This window comes from Molothrus aeneus, chromosome 2 (assembly GCF_037042795.1).
Source record: "Molothrus aeneus isolate 106 chromosome 2, BPBGC_Maene_1.0, whole genome shotgun sequence".
In the NCBI taxonomy this organism is placed as follows: domain Eukaryota; kingdom Metazoa; phylum Chordata; class Aves; order Passeriformes; family Icteridae; genus Molothrus; species Molothrus aeneus.
The window spans coordinates 20,868,349-20,887,064 of record NC_089647.1 but is presented as its reverse complement, the minus strand read 5'-3'; the positions used below and the strand labels follow the sequence as shown (position 1 = coordinate 20,887,064).

At 39.4% G+C, this 18,716-nt stretch overlaps 1 protein-coding gene across 2 annotated transcripts in view; it reads left to right on the top strand.

Annotated features, from left to right (window-relative positions):
- The first annotated feature begins 206 nt into the window (after positions 1–206).
- DCBLD2 (discoidin, CUB and LCCL domain containing 2) overlaps positions 207–18,716 on the top strand; it is a 78,131-nt gene continuing 59,621 nt past the window's right edge. For both annotated transcript variants that reach the window (XM_066572062.1, XM_066572061.1), the window contains exons 1-2: positions 207–318; positions 17,107–17,334. In XM_066572062.1, the coding sequence (XP_066428159.1) occupies positions 207–318; positions 17,107–17,334 (340 nt within the window). The remainder of the gene's footprint in view (positions 319–17,106; positions 17,335–18,716) is intronic.

The following is an 18,716-nucleotide window of genomic DNA, read 5'->3' as shown; positions in this document are numbered from 1 at the left end:
TGGGGCTCCGCGGCGCCTGGGGCTGGCCGTGCGGAGAGGAGGGGGCGGCAGGAAGCGGGGCGGTCCTGCGCGCCCCCGGAAGCGGTTGGGCGGCCGAAGGGACGGGCGGGCTGGCGGGAGCGCAGCGCTCAGACGCGGTCCAGCGCGGCCGCCCCGCAGCCCGCGATGCCCTGGGACCGCCGGGAGCGCCGGCCACACCGCGGGGCATGGTGAGCCCGGGGCGGCCGCTCCCCGCGGGGACCCGGCGGGCGGCCTCGCTGCTCCGCCCCAGCCTCCTCCTTCTCCTGCTGCTGCTGCGGGGCACCGCGGCACAGAAAGGTGGGTGCGAGAGCGGCGGCGGGCGAGCCCCTTAGCCCTGGCGGCCGGGGGAGGGAAAACCAATTCTCCGGGGCTCTGCTGCTGGGAGGGGGCGCCCCTCGGCATATGGCCCTTAGCGCCGAACCTGTCCCCGGCCTGGCCCACAAAGGGCGAGAGAAGAGCCCCGTTTCGGAAAAAAAAAACCAAAAACCAAAAAAACAAAAAAAACCCCAAACCCAAAAACTAAACAAGAAATATTTTTTTTCCTGCCCGCTCCCGCACTCCCACGGGGAGCTGACGGAAGGAGGGCTTCACCCGGGCGGGGCGCGACGGCGGCTCGGAGGGGAGCTGGGGCTGTGGAGGCAGCTCGGGGCACTAGGGCAGGGCAGGGGTTGTGTGGGGTTCGGCACGCCCGGCCCGCGGGTGACCCCCTCTGCAGGCTGTGGAGTGTTCGGTGTGAGCCAGGAGGCGGATAAAGGGGAGATTCTGCTTGCTCTGAAAAGAAATTTACACTCCCCTGAGAGTATGCAAAATGTGTATAGGAGAGAAACGTGTGACAGAGTAGTAGGCGTTGTTGGGTTTTGGTGTTTTGGGTTTTTTTTTTGTTGTTTCGGTTTTTTTTTTTTTTGTGGGTTTTTTTTGTTTGTTTTTTTTTGGGGGGGGGTTTGGTCTTGTGGGGGTTTTGTGGTTTTTTTTGGTGGGTTTGTTTTGTTTTTTGGTTGGGGGGGTTTGGTTGGTTTTTTTTTTTTTTTTTGTTTGGTTTGTTTTAGTTTGGGGTTTTTTTGTTTAGAGAAATCGACGAGATTTCTCCTCGGCTGGAATTAATGAGCAGACTTTAGCACTGTGAAAATTACAAGGCCCAATTTGGTCACTTCATGGCAGACGATCAGAGGATGCCGCTGTGACTGTCACTTCGATCATGTGCTTGGGACAAAGTGGTGGGAGTGAGTGTTTTAACAGCAACTTGAAACTCACTTCTGTGTTTGGGAAGATCAGTTTTGTGGTTTTCAATTCCACTTGCTTCTTGCACTGGTCTTGCATCGTTTCAGAAACAGATCTCCTCAGAAACTGTTTTGTCACATAACTTTTTCTTTCTATCTCAGAGATGGAAATATGGTTGAATTTCAGAAATGCTGCATTTAAATGCACAAAGGAAATAGGAACTATATGCACTTTACTGTTTATGCATCTAAATTAAACATTTAGTTAATTAAAATTAATTAATTGAATGGAAGAAGCTCAGTGTTGTATCCATAGAGCAAGGTAGTTTTGTGGACCTTTTCCTCTTATTTCCAGCTAATTGCATTTATGTTCCTATACACCTACAAAACAAATGCTAATAAGCATTTGACACAGCTGGGGTTATTTTCCTGTAATTTATAATGGAGCTGGAGAAGACCCATTTGCTTTTGAGAGGAAATTGGACCGTTTTAATAGCCTGTCTCTTGAAGGTAGCTGCTGGATGAGACGGGCAGCAGCAAGGTGTTAGTTCATGCTGTAGGAGCATCATGCTTGTGCTGACCTGACACTTGTGTGACCTTTTGGTGAGCAGACTGAGTTTGTTATTCTAGGAGAAGACTGAAATAACTGTAGGGGTATGGAAGAGTCATAATTTACATGCAGATGATTGAATCAAACTGGCTTGCTGATTAGTCAGGGGTGTGTTAGAGGGGGTGGGACCATGCAGCAAGAAAAGGAGCTTGCGAGGACAGCAGGCTTTTAGTACTTCATTTTGTGTATTTCGGGTAACTGCTGAAGGGCTTCTACACAGGATTTCAAGTTGCAGTGTTAATGCTTAAAGTTAGATCAGAAGTTTCACTTTTGAGTAGGAGGGGAACCTTTCTGTTGACAAGCCTCATTTTATTTGCTAACAAAAGCAGAGCTTGTTGTAAGGTGGGGGATTCTGGTGTTGTTGAATTCAATGCTTCAATATGAGAAACTGCTAGAGCTTATAAGAAGAGTTCTGCTAGTGAGGGACTGTTTCCTTGCCAAAATATTTTCATTTAACTTATTCTAGAGAAGGTTGGAGAGCCCATGTCCTTTATCTCTAAATGCTGGCATAATTCCAATTTGGGTAAGGAATCCCGTATAGAAATGAAGCTGCTGTCTAGCTCTTGAAGGTCTGCACAAAGTTACTACTCAATTAGGGCATTAAATATGTGATCAGGCTTCTAAAAGAATATCTTGATTGATAATGAAAGTAACCAGGTATTGGGGAATTTCACAATTAAAGTTGCTTTTAAGCTCTTTTATTAAACTACAGTGAGTGATACTATGTTTAAATCAGTTCATACCAGAAAGGTGCTCTACAGAAAAACATGTGAGAAATGAAAACACTATCTTCAGAAAAAGATTTAAATACCATGTTTAATGTGAGGCTTAGAGCAGCTGAACAGTAGAAAAGAAAATGAAGAATTACTTAGTAACAGAGGATCAGCCTCATTCGGGTAATGAAGAATTACTTAGTAACAGAGGATCAGCCCCATTCATTACCCGAATGAGGCTGATCCTCTGTTACTAAGTAATTCTTCATTACCCGAATGAGGCTGATCCTCTGTTACTAAGTAATTCTTCATTTTCTTTTCTACTGTTCAGCTGCTCTAAGCCTCACATTAAACATGGTATTTAAATCTTTTTCTGAAGATAGTGTTTTCATTTCTCACATGTTTTTCTGTAGAGCACCTTTCTGGTATGAACTGATTTAAAAATAGCATTATTTTGGTCAACGTGAAACTTATTTTTAGTATTGGGTCAAATGGTGCTCCTCTCCTTCCAGACAGCAGCAAACTGAGAAATGAAAAAGTACAGGTATTGCTGTGGTGAATATATTTTTTGCACTAGCCCACTGTATTATCTTGTAGGATTCAAGTGAAATTTTTACAGTCTATCATATTTTAAATCATTCAGTGTATGTAATTCAGAATTCCTTGTTCAAGGACTTGAACTTGAGTGTGTTGCTGTCTTCAAAAATTGAGCATTTTGTATTAGCTCCAACACCTTCAGAAGTGCCTTGTGCTGCATTTCATAATCTTGCGCCTTGGGGACTGTCTAGCTGATGGCTGTGCAAGTCAGCTCTTGTGATTTTTGAAACAGTTGTGTAGTGATTCTAGATTCTGGTTGCAAGGAAATTGATATTTGAAAAGTATTTAGAGCATTTTTTTGATTTTTCTTGTAATTAAGCAGGTATGAATAAAAGCAAGTCAGCAGCTAAGCTTGCTGCTCTTTATGGATTGAATTTTGAGAAACAGTGTTCTTAGCAGATATTTAGGTCTTGACATAAATTTGGTATGGTCTGTTCATTAACTTTTTTTTAAATTTAGAAAAACACAGCTAGAGGAGGAATGGTTGCTTAGCTTTCATCAAAGTAGAATTTGAATAGCGTGTCAGTAATTCTGAAGATATGAAGTTTGCAGGGTCTGTAGAGTAAGAACTTGGTTACCACACAAATTAGTTTGGTAGCCATCTGTTGGGATTCCTAGTGGATACCAATGTACCGTAAAATCAGAAAAAATGCCAGAAGTTAGAAGGTGCCTTTTATTTTGAAGCTGATCCCCTAGTGACTTGAAGCAGATTTATTTACTGTTTTTTTAAAAAAAATAGCATTGAATGCTTGTTTTTGAATGAGATTCCCATATTTTGTTCTAAAAACAGCAGCCCATCAGGATGTTGTTATATTCTCAAGCCTTGTTGAAGAAAGTGATTTGCCACTGTAGCTTAAAAATGTTTGCTGCGGTGTAGCAGAGAAAAAGAATTTCTGAATGTCTGGTGCTGAGTTACTGTCATCTGAAAAATGAAGTGGAAGAACTAATGTCCCTGTGCACATTGAAATGGTTTTCCAAGGCCTTGTGTTCAGGGACTCAGTATTTGTGGATCATTTGTGTTTTCCTTGTTTCTCATCAGTTCCTTGGTGTGCTCTCCTCTCCACAGCATTCCTGGTCTCACCTCTGCTTGTGCCTCCCACAGGGAGTAGGCAGTGGTGGCTCTGGCTGTGGCCAGTCCAGAGCTGGGCAGGTGCTGATCCGTCAGCCATAGTTTGGGGAGAAGGAATCAGGCAAAGAGAAGATGGCTCTAGCTACATGTCCCGTGGCTGAGCAAGATGGAGGGAGACTGCAGCTTCTCCCTCAGGGTCCTGGAAGAGATGATCTCCTGCTATGCCGGGTGCTGACAAGGGTTCCAGCTGCTGGGGTAGCCCACTCCAGGTGTGTCTTTTTCTGCTGCAGAGAGCTCTGGGCATGTGAATACAAAGCACTGCCACAAAACAGTCTGTCACGTGAGCGATTGCCATGTGCTGCCATGCACACAAGTGCCAGTTTCTATTCTTGCTAAATTAGATTGGGTGCTGTCTCACTACTCTGTATCTCTTGTCCTTGGCTGGGCTCATCTGGAAGAAAGGGAGTCACAGCCAAACCCAAAAGGAATTATTTTGATTAAAAAGACCCTCAGATCTTTGCATGACAGATTTATTGTCCCTCAAATTAACATCAGATTAAGTGTTTTATGAGGAGGAGGGCAGTGCTCTAATGGACTGTTTCGCTTTTTTAATGGGACAGTTTTACTTAAGAGTGCAAAATGTTTTGAAGATGCAGTTGTACAGCCTGAGGATTCAGGGATTGGTACCATTTAGGCAGGACTGCTGAGCCAAATCACTTTCATCCCTGTGTTGAGAAGTATGGAAGAATTTTTCAAGACCAGGGCTCAAAGTTAGAGTAGGCTTTTTCAGGTTTTCTGATGCTCTTTTTAACTTCCCATCATTGCACCTTGAAGATGGATTTAGAGAGGAGGAGCAGTGCTGTAAAGAATTTTGTGGGGGAATGCACTTCCTGAAGGGAAGTGGGCTGGTACTGGAAGTATAGACCTAACAAGAGTGGATATTCTTTGCTCTTGAAAACAAGAATCTCAGCAACGTTATTTTCCCCCTCCAGTTAATGAGCCTTATTTGAAGTGGGTGTGGGAATCCAGTGGGCAAAATGTGCGCCCGTGTGTTCTGCAGAGCATCCTTTCTGGGAGGGTGCCTCCCAGTACTGGTGGCTTGGTTCAGCCCAGCTCATCTGGGAGCCTGTTGAGGTCGTGCTAGCCTCGTTCCTGTAAAGAATGCAGGAATCACCCTTTTGTGTAAGTACCCTTTGTAGCTCTCATGCTTATGACAATGTTCTGCAGTTTGGATATAAGCAGTACAATGCATGTCGGTTTTATATATATAACTATATGTCTGTGGCTATAAAAATCAAGCATCTGAGCTGGTGTTAGAAAAGCAGTGTAAGTGTTCTTTCAAAAGCTTGTATACTGTTACTGTGTGCATCTCAAGCCAGTGACCTTCTAGCAAATTATTTTCCTGCTTCTGTATGGAGATGTTCAGCTTTCAAGGTTTTCAGGAGTTTTTTCTTACATTATTAATATAAGAGAAAAATAAATATCTTGTTCCTCTGCAATTCTGCCAGCCTGCTTTATGCTGTAGGAAATGATACATTAGGTTTTTAATGCAATCACTGCTGCTCTGTGTAGTTGAAGTCATCAACAGGTTAAGGGCTGCCTTGAATGCATCAGCTTTCATAGGTCAGATAGTCAGCAGTTCAAATGCAATCTTTGTTGGAATTGCTGCTCTGCATATTGTGAAATGTTTCTATATTGGTTATTTTATTCATATTTTGAAAGGCTTTAAAAAAAAGCCGTTGTTTGTCACCCCTTCTTTTATAACTGCACCCTGTGCTTTGGGAAAACCTGGAATTTGTTTTGTAGTCAAAGCATTTCCTTCCCTCCTGCATTTTCTGACTGAGTTGCTGTTAGATTAATTTCTCTAAATCAAATATTGTGGAATATTCAGCATCCTTTTATTTAAAACAGTGTAGTTGAAACCATTGTCCAAGCATAGAGTGTGGATTTGTTACTAAACTGAAGTTTGGGGAGGTGGAGAGGGAGAGCAGAAGTAATATTGATGTAGAAGGCCATGTGGTAACTTGTATTAAGATAGAATTTTCAGCCCTGGGGTTTTTTTATACAGAATGGTGGATTGTTATCTGTGAAGCTTGTTCATTAATGCAGTAATGAAATACCAAATTTTGCTAAACAGCATCCTTTGCCATCTATTACTGGAGGCAAACAGCTTGAGTTGTGCTATTTGTAGTCTGTTTGAGCTTGTTGCTTTATAACTGAACGCTTTGTTATTTGAAACAAAAAATATACCTGAAAATTTTTTAGTGACTTGACCTTTGGACCACAGATTTTGAAAATGGCTCCTGGTTGATGCATTTTTTGTCTAGTGCATGAAAAAAAAAATCAAAAACCTGAACACCAGCACTTGAATGGGTAAAAAGCGTTTAACCTATGCTTTCTTTTCTAGCGTGTAACTTCTGGTGTTTCCCTGCATGACCTCTTAGTTTCATTTGGTGAAGAGTTGAAAGAGGATAACATTTCTCTATGGTTGCTAACTCTACAAAAATTAAATTAAAGTAGATAGTTTCTACTTGTTTAGCTATCTCACTATTTCAATCAATTGGATCATGGAATTGTAACACAGTCATTTGGTACTGCTTATGGCATTTGCATGCTTCCTGTTGGCATTTCTTCAAAATCTCTGTGTCTGGAGTTTTCACTTCTGTTTGGGTTATATGCTTTTTTTCTCTGCCAGTATTAAAATAAAAATAATTTTCAGTGAGCAGTCTGTAAGGTTTGGACCAGCACAGCTGGTGGATACTGAAGCTCAGTGATTAGTTGTCTCTTTGATTTTGGTGAGTTTAGTTGAATCCTGAAAATCAAGCATATAAGTGTTAATCTTTGCAGTAAGTGACAACTCATATTTTGTTGCAAGTTTGCAGTGAGACTGATTTGAGGTGACCTCTCTAGCTATAAAACAACTGGAATATATTTGTAGTACCAATGTGAAATGCAAGTCCATGAACCAGTAGAAGTGCAAGGATTCTTAGCAGCCTTAGGCAGTTGCTTCTGAAAAAGTACATTCTTTAGAAGAAAAAGGATTGCTGGAAGCAGAAAATGTGTAAATGAGGGCTGACTATGTACATGTCAGGCATGCTTGTTTTTGGTGTTTGCTGACGTGAGGAGGGTGCGTTGGCCTGGTCACTGGTCTCTATACAAGAGATGTTGTGCATTGTGACTCAGGTAATCATTATTTCCCTACAGTTAATTGACTGCTGATATTAATATATATATACTCTGTTATATTCTCTATCTTAAGGTATATATAAATATACTCTGTTCTCAGTACCTTACTGAAAATGCTAACTTCTGTCCTGCGAGTATCCAACGCCTCTTGTTTTTGAGTGGTGTCACAGTTAGGAGGTCCCAGTTCTGCACCATGGCTGCGATGGTTGTGTACATTGCTATCACATTAGTCAATGTTGTGGAAGCCAAACCAAGTTGGTGAGCTCAGTTGTGTCATTCCTGGCAATACCAATAGGTGTGTTTTTAAGAATGTCTTAGAAACAGATGGAGTGGGGATGGGGTGTTGTTTTTGTATTTTATTTGTTTTCGTCTCCAGGTGTTTAAAGTATGGTAGCTATAGAAATAGTTAAAAAGTCTCTTTTTCAGGATGCCTTTGCTCAAGTCTGAAAACTTTCTGGAAAGAAATTTAATGCAACTTCCTGAATTCCCCTTAGTTAGAATAGTGACTAGCCAACTTTAAGTAGTCAAGGTGTACAAGAAATGATACTTTGAAGGGCCTTTCTGTGCTTCAGTACACTATGAAACCATCATTGTGTAAAATGACTGATAAATTAGGATCACACAGCTCAAACGTGACACCTTTTTTCTTTTTGAGAATGTCTCGAGGTTTTTTATTTGTGTAGTTTTTCAGTGCTTCTTTTTTTTTTAATATTTCTCTGGCATTTTCTTTATGCCAAGTTGCTCTTTCATTGGCAAAACTGTATTACAGTGGTTTTGTTAAATATTGTAAAGAGAAAAAAAACAAAGGTTTTTTATTTTCTTTGTGGGAATATTTGATTTTGTTAACATTTTTCGTTGTTCAGTAAAAGTTTTAAATTAGTGAATAATGTTTTAACATTCTTCATTATGTGAAAACTCAATTCAATAAATCACAGGGGACTGCCTTATTAACCATATTCCATAGATCATGCATCATTTATGAGCTGGAAAGTGGAAATAAAATCAATGGTCAGACCATCTATATGCTTTATTAAACACTCCCTTTTCCACTTCACTTCTTCACTAGTTATTCCCCCCTCTAAATCTCCCTCCCAGATGTTCAAGTTTTCTAAATATACTTTTAGCTCAAGGAAGAGGTTTTGTTATCTAGGATTGGAATATTATCCATCAGAATGACAATTCTTGCCAGCTACTCATCTTTGGCTTGTCAGTCTTGCTGGAATTTGGTGGATTGTGCATGTGATCACGTGGATTCTCGTTTAAATTTTTTTCCCCAAAATGGTTTTACTGATAGAACCACTTGTTTAAAGCAACCCCTCTCATTTTCTTGTTTCTTTACTTTAATTGCTGTCAGAAGTATGCAATATGATGCATCCTTGTCAATACTGCTAATGGTGGAAAAGGGAACTTGAAAAGCTTGACATGCTTCTGAGAATGGTTGTGAGCAGATAATTCTTCTGTCATGGTTTCTAAACAGGAGAATGGTGTAAATGCTTCCCAGAGTGATGCTGTCAGTCATCACACTAGTACTGTTTATTGTGACCTGGCATTTAATCAAGATTTGTGTATAAATATTCTATAAAATTATTCCAGATGTGCAAAAGGATAATTGATTTTCATCCCTAAGTACCCTTCTCTCCTCCTCTTCAGTGATCCATTTGTGATTTTCCTAAACTTTGATCGGGCCATCATAAGACCTCAAATGTTGCTTAACTGTGAAGAGGAAATCTTTTCAAGTCTCTTAATTGCAAATTCTTGCAATTTGGTGTAGAAGGAGCACCTGTTTCAGTGCCCAGTTGCTGCTTTCAATGTTGAAGGATAACAATGAACTGTTTTGCAGTTGTGCCACAGCTCTCTTTCGTTTTACCCCAATATAAAATTAAAAATGCAAAAATAGGATGTGTAAAGTGTTTTAATTGGCAAGACAAGCCACTTGTATAGCTACTTGCATGCAAACATGGAGGTTTTTCTGGAGAGAAACCTCACAGGAATGAGGCAGGTGGAAGATCCTCAGGATCTTGAGTGGAAAGAAGAATTAGCGGTGCAGCTTTGCATGGTTATTACTCAGAGTTCAGAGCTTTAGCCTCTGAAAGGATAGTGCACTACAGAGCTATAGTACGTATGCTGAGTATGTTATGCATGTACGGTTGCTTTCAGGACCACACAGGGTTTCACAGCTGCTGCATCTTCAGCAGGACTGTAGTCAGTTAAAGCCCATATCTGGTTATTTTAACTTGGCTCCAGAATGGTTAAGATATGAAGAAAAACATCAACATCTTGCCTTGTTCAGTGTAGCGCAAAGAAGACACTGGTGCTCAATTTTTCTTTTGCAAATCTGTGAGTTTTGTGATAAACCAAGAAGCCTTAAACCAGAGTATCTGTTAAATTCTATTTTTATGCAATTGTGTACAGGTGTCAAAGTACATCTCATTATCACAAGGGTAGAAAGAGGAATGCATTAAATTGGATGCTTTTGAACACTTGTGTACTAAGTTTAGTGATGATCTGTTTTTGTCTTTTTCCTAAGTATATTTGAAAATTTCAAATAAAGCATTTCCATTACTTTATATCTTCATTTTTAAAGAGATGTTTTTAAGGAGAAGTTATCCAGTCCTCCTACACAAAGCATCATTTCATTCTTGCTAGGAAGACGGTACAGCAAAGCTGATGGACAAGCTTAAAGTTCACAGACAGTTTTTACTGACTGAGTTTTCACACACTGACCTCCTACATACTCTTACTATACTTCTTATGATAAATGTGGCACTTAAAAATGGTGACTTAAACATTTAAATTTACTGTCATCTTCCTAGTTCATCATCTTGTTAATCAGTAATACATAATGCTTATTTTATTGGTTGTATTCATAGAGGGTCAAAAGTGTGGCAACATCTTTGTTTTAATGGAATATCTACAGGGCAAAATTAGGAATGAAGTGCCTTTTAGAACAGATTGTGTATTAAATTTTATGATGCTAGAATGAAGCCAAGTCATTCAAAATGGGGAAACTCCAAATAGTCCCCATGGTAATTTTGAAATTAGATTAGAAAATGAATGTTAGAAATCAAGATGATACTGTATGCCACCTACACCAGGAGAAGGAGCTGCTGGTACACAGCTGTGGATTGGGACTGTTTCATCAGTTGGATGACAACCTTTAAAGAGGGTTAGAAATACATGTAAAGTCTCTCTTCTTGATGCAGCTGTGGGGTGCAAATAATAACTGTGTTCTGAGGTTTTCAGTGACAACTGTGTTTTCAGATTCTTTTTCTTTTTCTTTTTCTTTTTCTTTTTCTTTTTCTTTTTCTTTTTCTTTTTCTTTTTCTTTTTCTTTTTCTTTTTCTTTTTCTTTTTCTTTTTCTTTTTCGTTCAGGTACCCAAACCAGGAGCTTCCTCCCTGACAGCTTCTGTTGATTCCATGGTACCAAAAAATATTCTTACCTGTGGCTGCTGCTGTCTCTTCCCTGTCTCTGCCTTGCATCCTCTGCATTGCTCAGGCTCCACTGGCTGGTAGGCGATGCCCATCCTTCACCCAGCAAACGGCAGCTGGGATGGGAACCTGGGCTGAGAAATGGGCTGCAGCCCAACAGGGGTACAGTGAGCACTGGCAGAGGGTGGGGCAGGGAAGGGGCAGCTGCTCCTGAGAGGCAAGATGGTGCTGCCACCCTGGATCTGCAGGTTAGGCTATGCAGTCTCATTTATGAACTGGAAAAGGAAGGGGGAAGTGTTGAGTGTAGTGTTAATTTAGCATGTGAATTATTAGTATGATTGGACAACATTTTTGCCTCTTAGTTGACATACGTGAGGCTTGTGAAATTTCATGTGGTCCTAGTGTGGGGAGGAGTTTGAAGAACTTCCAGGAGGTTTGAAGCCCGTTTTGACCATGACCATTGCTTATTGTCATAGTGTTTTTTGCATGACTGTCTGTGTGTTATTTTTCATTTATTCATCATCTGTTTCTGTTGTGTAACACTTAAAGCACTAAAGCAGAACAGTGTTTATTTTTAAGAACGTGTTGGTGCAGATTGTAAAGTAAATGCTGTGTCCTTGGAAGTGGGCAAGCTGCATGTGCCAGCCAAACAAAGACATAGAGCATGAGATTAAAATAATAAAGTGCTAATTATCACTAACCCAGCACGTGGCCCGTATTGTAAATGAAAACAGTAAAATTTTGTTGTAACGGCATATTAAATTTTGTACTTTTGCTGTAAAAAACAAGAATCAGCCTCTGTCTTCTCTTACCCTCTCCTGTCACCCCACTGAGCTGCCAACATTTTAAAAAGCAAAATGCTTACTGTGCTTTTGTCCTGTTCCTGTCTTTTCCCATAATTTCATTAACTAAGGGTGCCCCACAGCAGGTAAATCAATCCAAGCTGGGGGAGTCATAATCCCACCTGCCCTCCACTTCTTGCCCTGCCACAGGCAGTGGCACCAAGAGCTGTCTCAGAGAGCTGGGTTGATGCAATCCAGCACTGTGTGGTGGCAGTGGGTTGGGGGACACTCTGCAGCCAGCTTGTTCCTTGAGCCAGTGCACCACTCTTGTGTGACTGCTCTTCTCAGGGTTGGGATGGTTTCTGCCTCTCTGGTTGGCGTTCAAGATTGTTTAAAATGTAAACATGGGTTGGCAATGCTGATGAAAGAAGCAGTTGCTGGTGTTCCCCTACTGTCTTATCCCTCTGTCAAGGAAGGCCCTGCTGCATATGCATACTCAAATAAATTTGGGGATTGCTCTAGGTTAAAACCAACAGCTATTTTTATGCCAAGTCCCTGCTCTGGTTGGCCATGTGGTTTCATAAATGTTTGCCTCCAGTACCAGGAAAGGTGTGAGAACGTGTTGCCAAAAGTGAGAGGCAGACAAGGCTTGCTGTTGTCTGTGGCTGTGCTAATTTAAAGTTGCCTTCAAGTGTTTATTGAGCTGTGGCCTTGCTTGTGACAGTGTGGGCTATTTTATGTTGTGAAACGTCTGTAATGCAATGAAATGCCCAAACCAGTGTGTTACTGAGGCAAGTAAATGGCATTAAGATCAAAGTGGACTGTGTGCTTGCTGGCTTGTTAAGAAAATTAATTTTGACAGTGGAACAGATTCCTTCCTGAAAAACATCACTCTGTGGAATTTGGTGGAAACAGCAGTGAGTTTGGAGGACACAAATAAGGGCATTTGAAAATACTTGAAAAAGCTATTTAGACTTTGATGTCTCTCTGATTTAATTCCTCAGTGTTTCTTATTCATGGAACTCTTTTTTCTTTGTGTAAACTTTTTTGCCAAAAGCAAAAAGCAGATGCAGTGTTTTTTAGTATGCTGAGAAAAAGTAAGTAAATGCAGAGCACAGGAGCTGAACAGAAGAGTGGAAATTATAGTAATGCATTGAATCAGAAAGAGTTGTGTATTTGGAGTTAAAATGAATGTTTTAAAATACCCTTTTTTGCTTACATGACTCTTACAGATTTGGTTCTACCTTTGTTTAGTTAAAAAAGTTTCAATTACATCCACTATTTAGTCACAAACATACAGAAAATAATAGCCTATATATGGAAAATCTTAGGAAACCCACTGGTTAAATTGAGTCTGTTCAAAAGACAGTGCCATGTGTTAAAATTGAGATTGGTGTTTTGATATGCATCAGCTATTCTTTTTAGGTTATAATATTAAACTGTCTAATGTCTTTATCATTCACTCTTCTCCAAGTGAGGAAAGGAAAAGTATTCACTGGTCTAAAAAATTATTTTAAACATGTTTTGATAGTGAGAACAAGTTTAGTGGTCACTAATAGCAACTGTTCTCCAGGGGGAAAAGCTCTGACTTCCACAACTAAAAAGTATAGTTAATTTTTTTTGGTGGGTATTAATAACTTAGCACCCACTCCTGCATGTTCAGTATTCTTTCATTTTATTAAATTCCACATTTTCTTCAAGTATCAAAATCCTTAGGATTTGGTATGTTCGTGTTGGTCTGAGTCCTGTATTTTGTTGATGTAAAGAACTTGGCTCTAAGAAATTGTTTTCAACCATTGGCATGTTGCATCAGACATCAGTGTGCCATGGCCCAGGGCTCATATGAACTCTGTCAGGAGGGTTCATCCAGGCTGCATTCAGAGGTGCCTGCAGAGCAGATGGATCCTTCTCCTGATGGCAGCAGTCTGCCTTCCTCTGCCAGCTGCTTAAGAGATGTCCATGTTTCTAACACAAGTTTTGGTGACGAGCTGAATTTTTCCTCTTTGCTGTGAACTTGGTCCCTAGGACATGTGAGATTGGATGCACATCTACAGCACCTCCACATGTCAGGTGTGATGTGTGCACACCATGCACACAGTGACCTGGTGTTTCTACAAAGGACTTAATCTATCCTGCAAGTGTGGGAGGCCTGGGGTGTGACAGAGAAGTCTGAAAGAAAGCAGGAGACTTGTTCAGGTGTGTACTGACAACAGAGGTTGTCAGCCCATCCAGGAATAATTGACTAGGGCATTGATGTCTGTCTTCTGTGTGTTCTTAGATATTCTACTCTCACAGGTTAACAGAAGCAAAAGATTCAGTGGCACTTCATGACTTGCAAATGAATGAAGTGTCTACTGTCCTGTATATGCTGCCATAGTGAAAAGAATTGCACTTTTTCTTGGGAGAAATTGCTGAGTATTGCAGATTGCTCCCTTGAAGCTGGATGTGTGTATGTGTCTCTGGAATTCATCAATGATGTTTAAAGAAGCGTGGTAGAAATGATGAAGCGCCACATTACCTAGAGAGGCTCAAGAACTGCCCTTTTATAGTACCAGTACAGCAGGATGTAGGTTCATGGATCTGCAGGTTTCACTGGAATTGTGATTTTTAAAATTTTCCAAATAGCTCATGTGTGATGCTGCTGCTCTTGGCAGACTGTATATGCCGTGGTAATCTTCAGATTCTTCAAGCATGAAGTGTCTGGCATTTCTGTTATCACTAACCTAAGTGAAATACAATAAAAGGATCTAGTGTCCATTCAGAATAAGCTACTTTTGAAAATCTACTTCATAGCAAGATGCTGCAGGTCAGCACAACTGTTTTTCCTTTCCCTTACTTTCTAGTATGATTGGACAGCAGACTCTTTATTATGCATAGAGGAGTATTTTTCCTTTCATGTTTTTAAGAAAGCCTGCAACAAAAGGGAGGTTTGAGATTGATGTTTCCATTAAATTGTGTGAAGGAAATTAGAAAGTTTTTCTCTCTAGCCATGGGAAACAAGACACTGTTCCAAACTACAAGAGGTAATGTTGTCATTTTTTAGTGATGTGTCTTTAAAAGTCCTAATTTTTAAAACTTAAAATATTTTATTTGCATTTTCTCACCTAAATGTGTTTAGTTGTTTTGGAGTTCTTTTGCTTTTCTCATCAGAAAGCTGTGTGCTGTTCATCATGCACAGTGTAGGTACTGTTTCATACTTGAGACAAATTTACATCTTAAATACATTTTGGGTTAAAGAGGAGACACAGGCTTTCATTTGTCTTTGATTTCCAGCAGCATAGGCTTAAGATGCAAAAAGGTGGGGAAGAATCAAAGATACAGAGTCATGTGCATTATTGGTATTCCTTGTTTTAAGAAATACTATTTGTGTGGTGACTGCCTTGCAATAACAGGCCTATTGAAATGAGAAATAATTAACTTCTGTGCATTATAGTTCATGCAAAGATTTTTATTTCCCTTAAAATGCATTCAAAACAGTGAATCTGCCCCTACAGGTGAATGATAGTATGATTTCATATTCAAAAGGCCACTGTGTCAGTGTATTTGCACAGTATTTTCAATCTGTGAATGAATAAGCAATTGCTTACCCCATCACAGGAAAGGAAAAAGACAGAACTGGTTAATGGCTCATTGCTTTTGTTTAGGACATAGCCTAAAACTGACTGCTGCTTGTGTTGATAACTATTTTTATATCTGCAATATAAAGACTTTTTAAATGCTAACTCCATGTATCACCATGAATATATTTGTTGTTTTCTGTTGTTAATGTAATAAATTCCATGCATTTTATAGTGTGTGTATTTGCTTGTGAAAAGCCATTTTACTAGAAAAGGAGTCTTTTGTTGTTAAGTGTTAGCATATTAAGACTAATCAGAAATCTGACATTTGAATGCATGGTAGCTAATAAACCAAGGCCATACAGACTCTGCATGATAAAGCTTTCACTTTTATTTGGTTTATAACATGCCTTTTGAAAGAAACCAGGATTATAGTGATACATAAAACATGCAGTTTAGGTTACCTCTTTGTAATGTTGAACAATGGTGTCTTGTGTTAGAAAAACTCCAACTTAGAAGAGTAATTGATCAGCTGTCATCCAAATAGAAATCGTATTTGCCATGGGATAGAACAAAGTCTTTTAAAGCAAATTGCATTAATGAAAATATGGCTGAAGAACAGCTTCACAAATACAAGCTTTGATTTTACTAAGCAGATGTTCCAGTTAACTTTTCCAAGGGTGCATCATTTTCATTCCAGACCACTAGCAAGGTAAACAGCTGCAGTTTGCATCTGCATCCATTTATGATTCTGTGCATACTAGCAGTACTTTAGGTTTTGTAACATGCGGCTATCTTTCAAGGTGTTCAGATTATAAGGAGAATAGCTTTTGTTAGCAAAAATTAGTTGTGTTTACAAATAGATTAATCAGACCTAGTTAACTTAATCACAGGGGATTGTTTTTTCCACGTTGCTTCAGTGCATTGGACTTACTTTTCCACTCAGTCTTACATGTAATACATTTTAGAATTTTGAAATCTAGTTATATTTCTAAAGTGTGTGTACAGTTTTTGTACCTAAAGTTTAGCTTACCTTTTCATATTCAGTAGAGGAACTACATGTATTATTGTGTAATATGAAACACTTAACTGTCACAACAAATTTCTGTCAATAGGAATCATGGTGATCATTGTGAACATTACTCTAAGAACATTCACATTTCTAAACCAGCACAGAAATTCTTGCTCTTTTTGTGCTATATACCAGGTGAAATGCATGTCTAGCTCTTGAGTAATCGAATTTGTCAGGTTGCTCTTTATAATTTAGTGTTGACAATACATAATTTGTGATATTGTTTTCCATTTGTTAAATTAGTTTTAGTACTGTTATTGCTGTTTAAAATTAATACTCAAATATTAGGTAGGAGGCTCCAGGTTGGAGTCACAGGAAAATTCCAAAAAATTGAGTATGTTCTCCAAATAGGAGTGAATTGCAGGATTAAAATAGTGGTACAGTAGAAAACAACGTATTTGCAGTTCAGTAGTGGTCAGAGCTTTATTTAATATGCTGTATTTTATTTGCTGTCCAATGACTTTGTACTTCTTTTTCATTGTGTTGTGAGTACAGTAACTCAGAAAAACCAATGTGCTCTTGTTTTATTGTCAGGTTTCTCTGTCCTTTTCAGCACCTGTTTCCTTCTGTACTGAGGTGTTGAGGAAATACAAAATAGCAGGGACTCTTCCTTTACTGTCCATGCTGTTTTGTAAGTCATTATGGATCACTTTCCATCTCATTGAGGAAGTTGTAGCAGCTCTCTGGTTGCCTGTGATAATAAGCTAAGCAAAAGGCAATGGTAGTTGAGTGGTATTTGTCACCATTGCTGTGTCATTTGCATGTGAGTTACCTTGGAGTTTTCTCACAATGTGGTTTGTATGGTGTGATATGAAGATGATCATGGGAGCTGATTTCTGTCTTCTTTCCTAGGTGATGGGTGTGGACATACTGTGCTGGGCCCTGAGAGCGGGACCCTGGCCTCCATAAACTACCCCCAGACGTCTCCCAACAGCACTGTGTGTGAGTGGGAAATCCGTGTGAAGCCTGGGCAGCGTGTTCAGCTCAAGTTTGGCGATTTTGATATTGATGACTCCGATTCCTGTCATTCCAGTTACCTGAGAATTCATAATGGCATTGGCCCCAACAGGACAGAAATAGGTAGGAGCTTTAATTGTCAGTATTTGAGAACTGTTGTCTTGTATAGAACTCAGGTGTATTTTGTTACTTTTGTTACTTTTTTAACAGCAGCTGCATCATAAATGCAACACAGATCCTGTAATTATCTTAGATTCTTGAGATTCTCAAAGGAAGCTACACTGCAATATGTTTTTTTTTCTCTGACATTTCCTAGTAGCTTGCAAAGTTCTTGTAAACAGTGAAGAGGGAACTGTAAAACTAGAAGCATCTTCATTAAAAAAAAAGGTGTAAATATCTATCTATCTAATCTATCTATCTATCTAATCTATCTATCTATCTATCTATCTATCTATCTATCTATCTATCTATCTATCTATCTTTATCTTACCTGAAATGCCTTTCTTTTTGTATGAATTTACTCTGATTTGAGCTCTTCATCTTGGTGGTGTTAAAGGATGACAGGCTTCAAAAGGCATATAGTCCAAATATCCTCCATCCTCTGATAATGTTTTTTGTTTTCATTTTCTTCGGGATAATTTCACCACTAGAAGTCAGCGGGTTTTTTTCAAATAGCAGTGTGATGTTCTCATCTACATCAAGGTGTATGTAGGGTGTTTAGACTCTAACAGTTACTTTGCATAAAACTCAAAATGAATTGTCATTCTTCTTTTTCTAAAATTAGCTATTATGCAGATGAACTTTATTTTCTTTCCTAAAGCTTTAATTTGGAGAGGGAGAAAAATATTTACTTCTTCGAGACTGTTTTTGTGCAATTCAAATGCTGATCCCACTAAATTGAGTCTTTTTCTAAAGAGACTAGTGGAGTGTTAGGTTTATTAACCCTCTTTTCCAACTGTTTCCTAGGTAAGTGTGTGTGAAAATAAGTATGTGCTTGGAGCTGTTGAGCCAGACTTGGTCTAAAATAGGAAACACTGAATACCTTAAATGGCAAGGAATACCAAGTTCTGATAGTCTATTACTCACTTTTACAAGGGACTTAATGGGTTCAAGTAAATTCCTGCTTCATTTGTTTCCCTTGCTTTTCAGCTGTGGCCTGCTCGTGGAGCAGCACAGCATGTTGGGGAAATGTGTATCTTGTTCTTCTCTTAATAAATTAAATCAAAGGACAAACAGTGATGTCAACAGTGGCAAATGCAGATGAGGCAAGGTTTTGGGGTTTTTTTAATGTTTGAAGCCACAGACACTGGAGAGATTAAACAGTGACTTGAATTTTCTTGGGAAAATTCTGGACTTATCCTAAGTTTTTCCATTCAGGACTGCTGACATGATCTACCATTAAAATACCTGTTTTACATAAAATCTGAAATTCAGTCATACCTTTTTTAACCCAAAATGACTTAAAAGTTGGCTGGTTAGATTAAAAAATAAATTGTTAGTGGGTT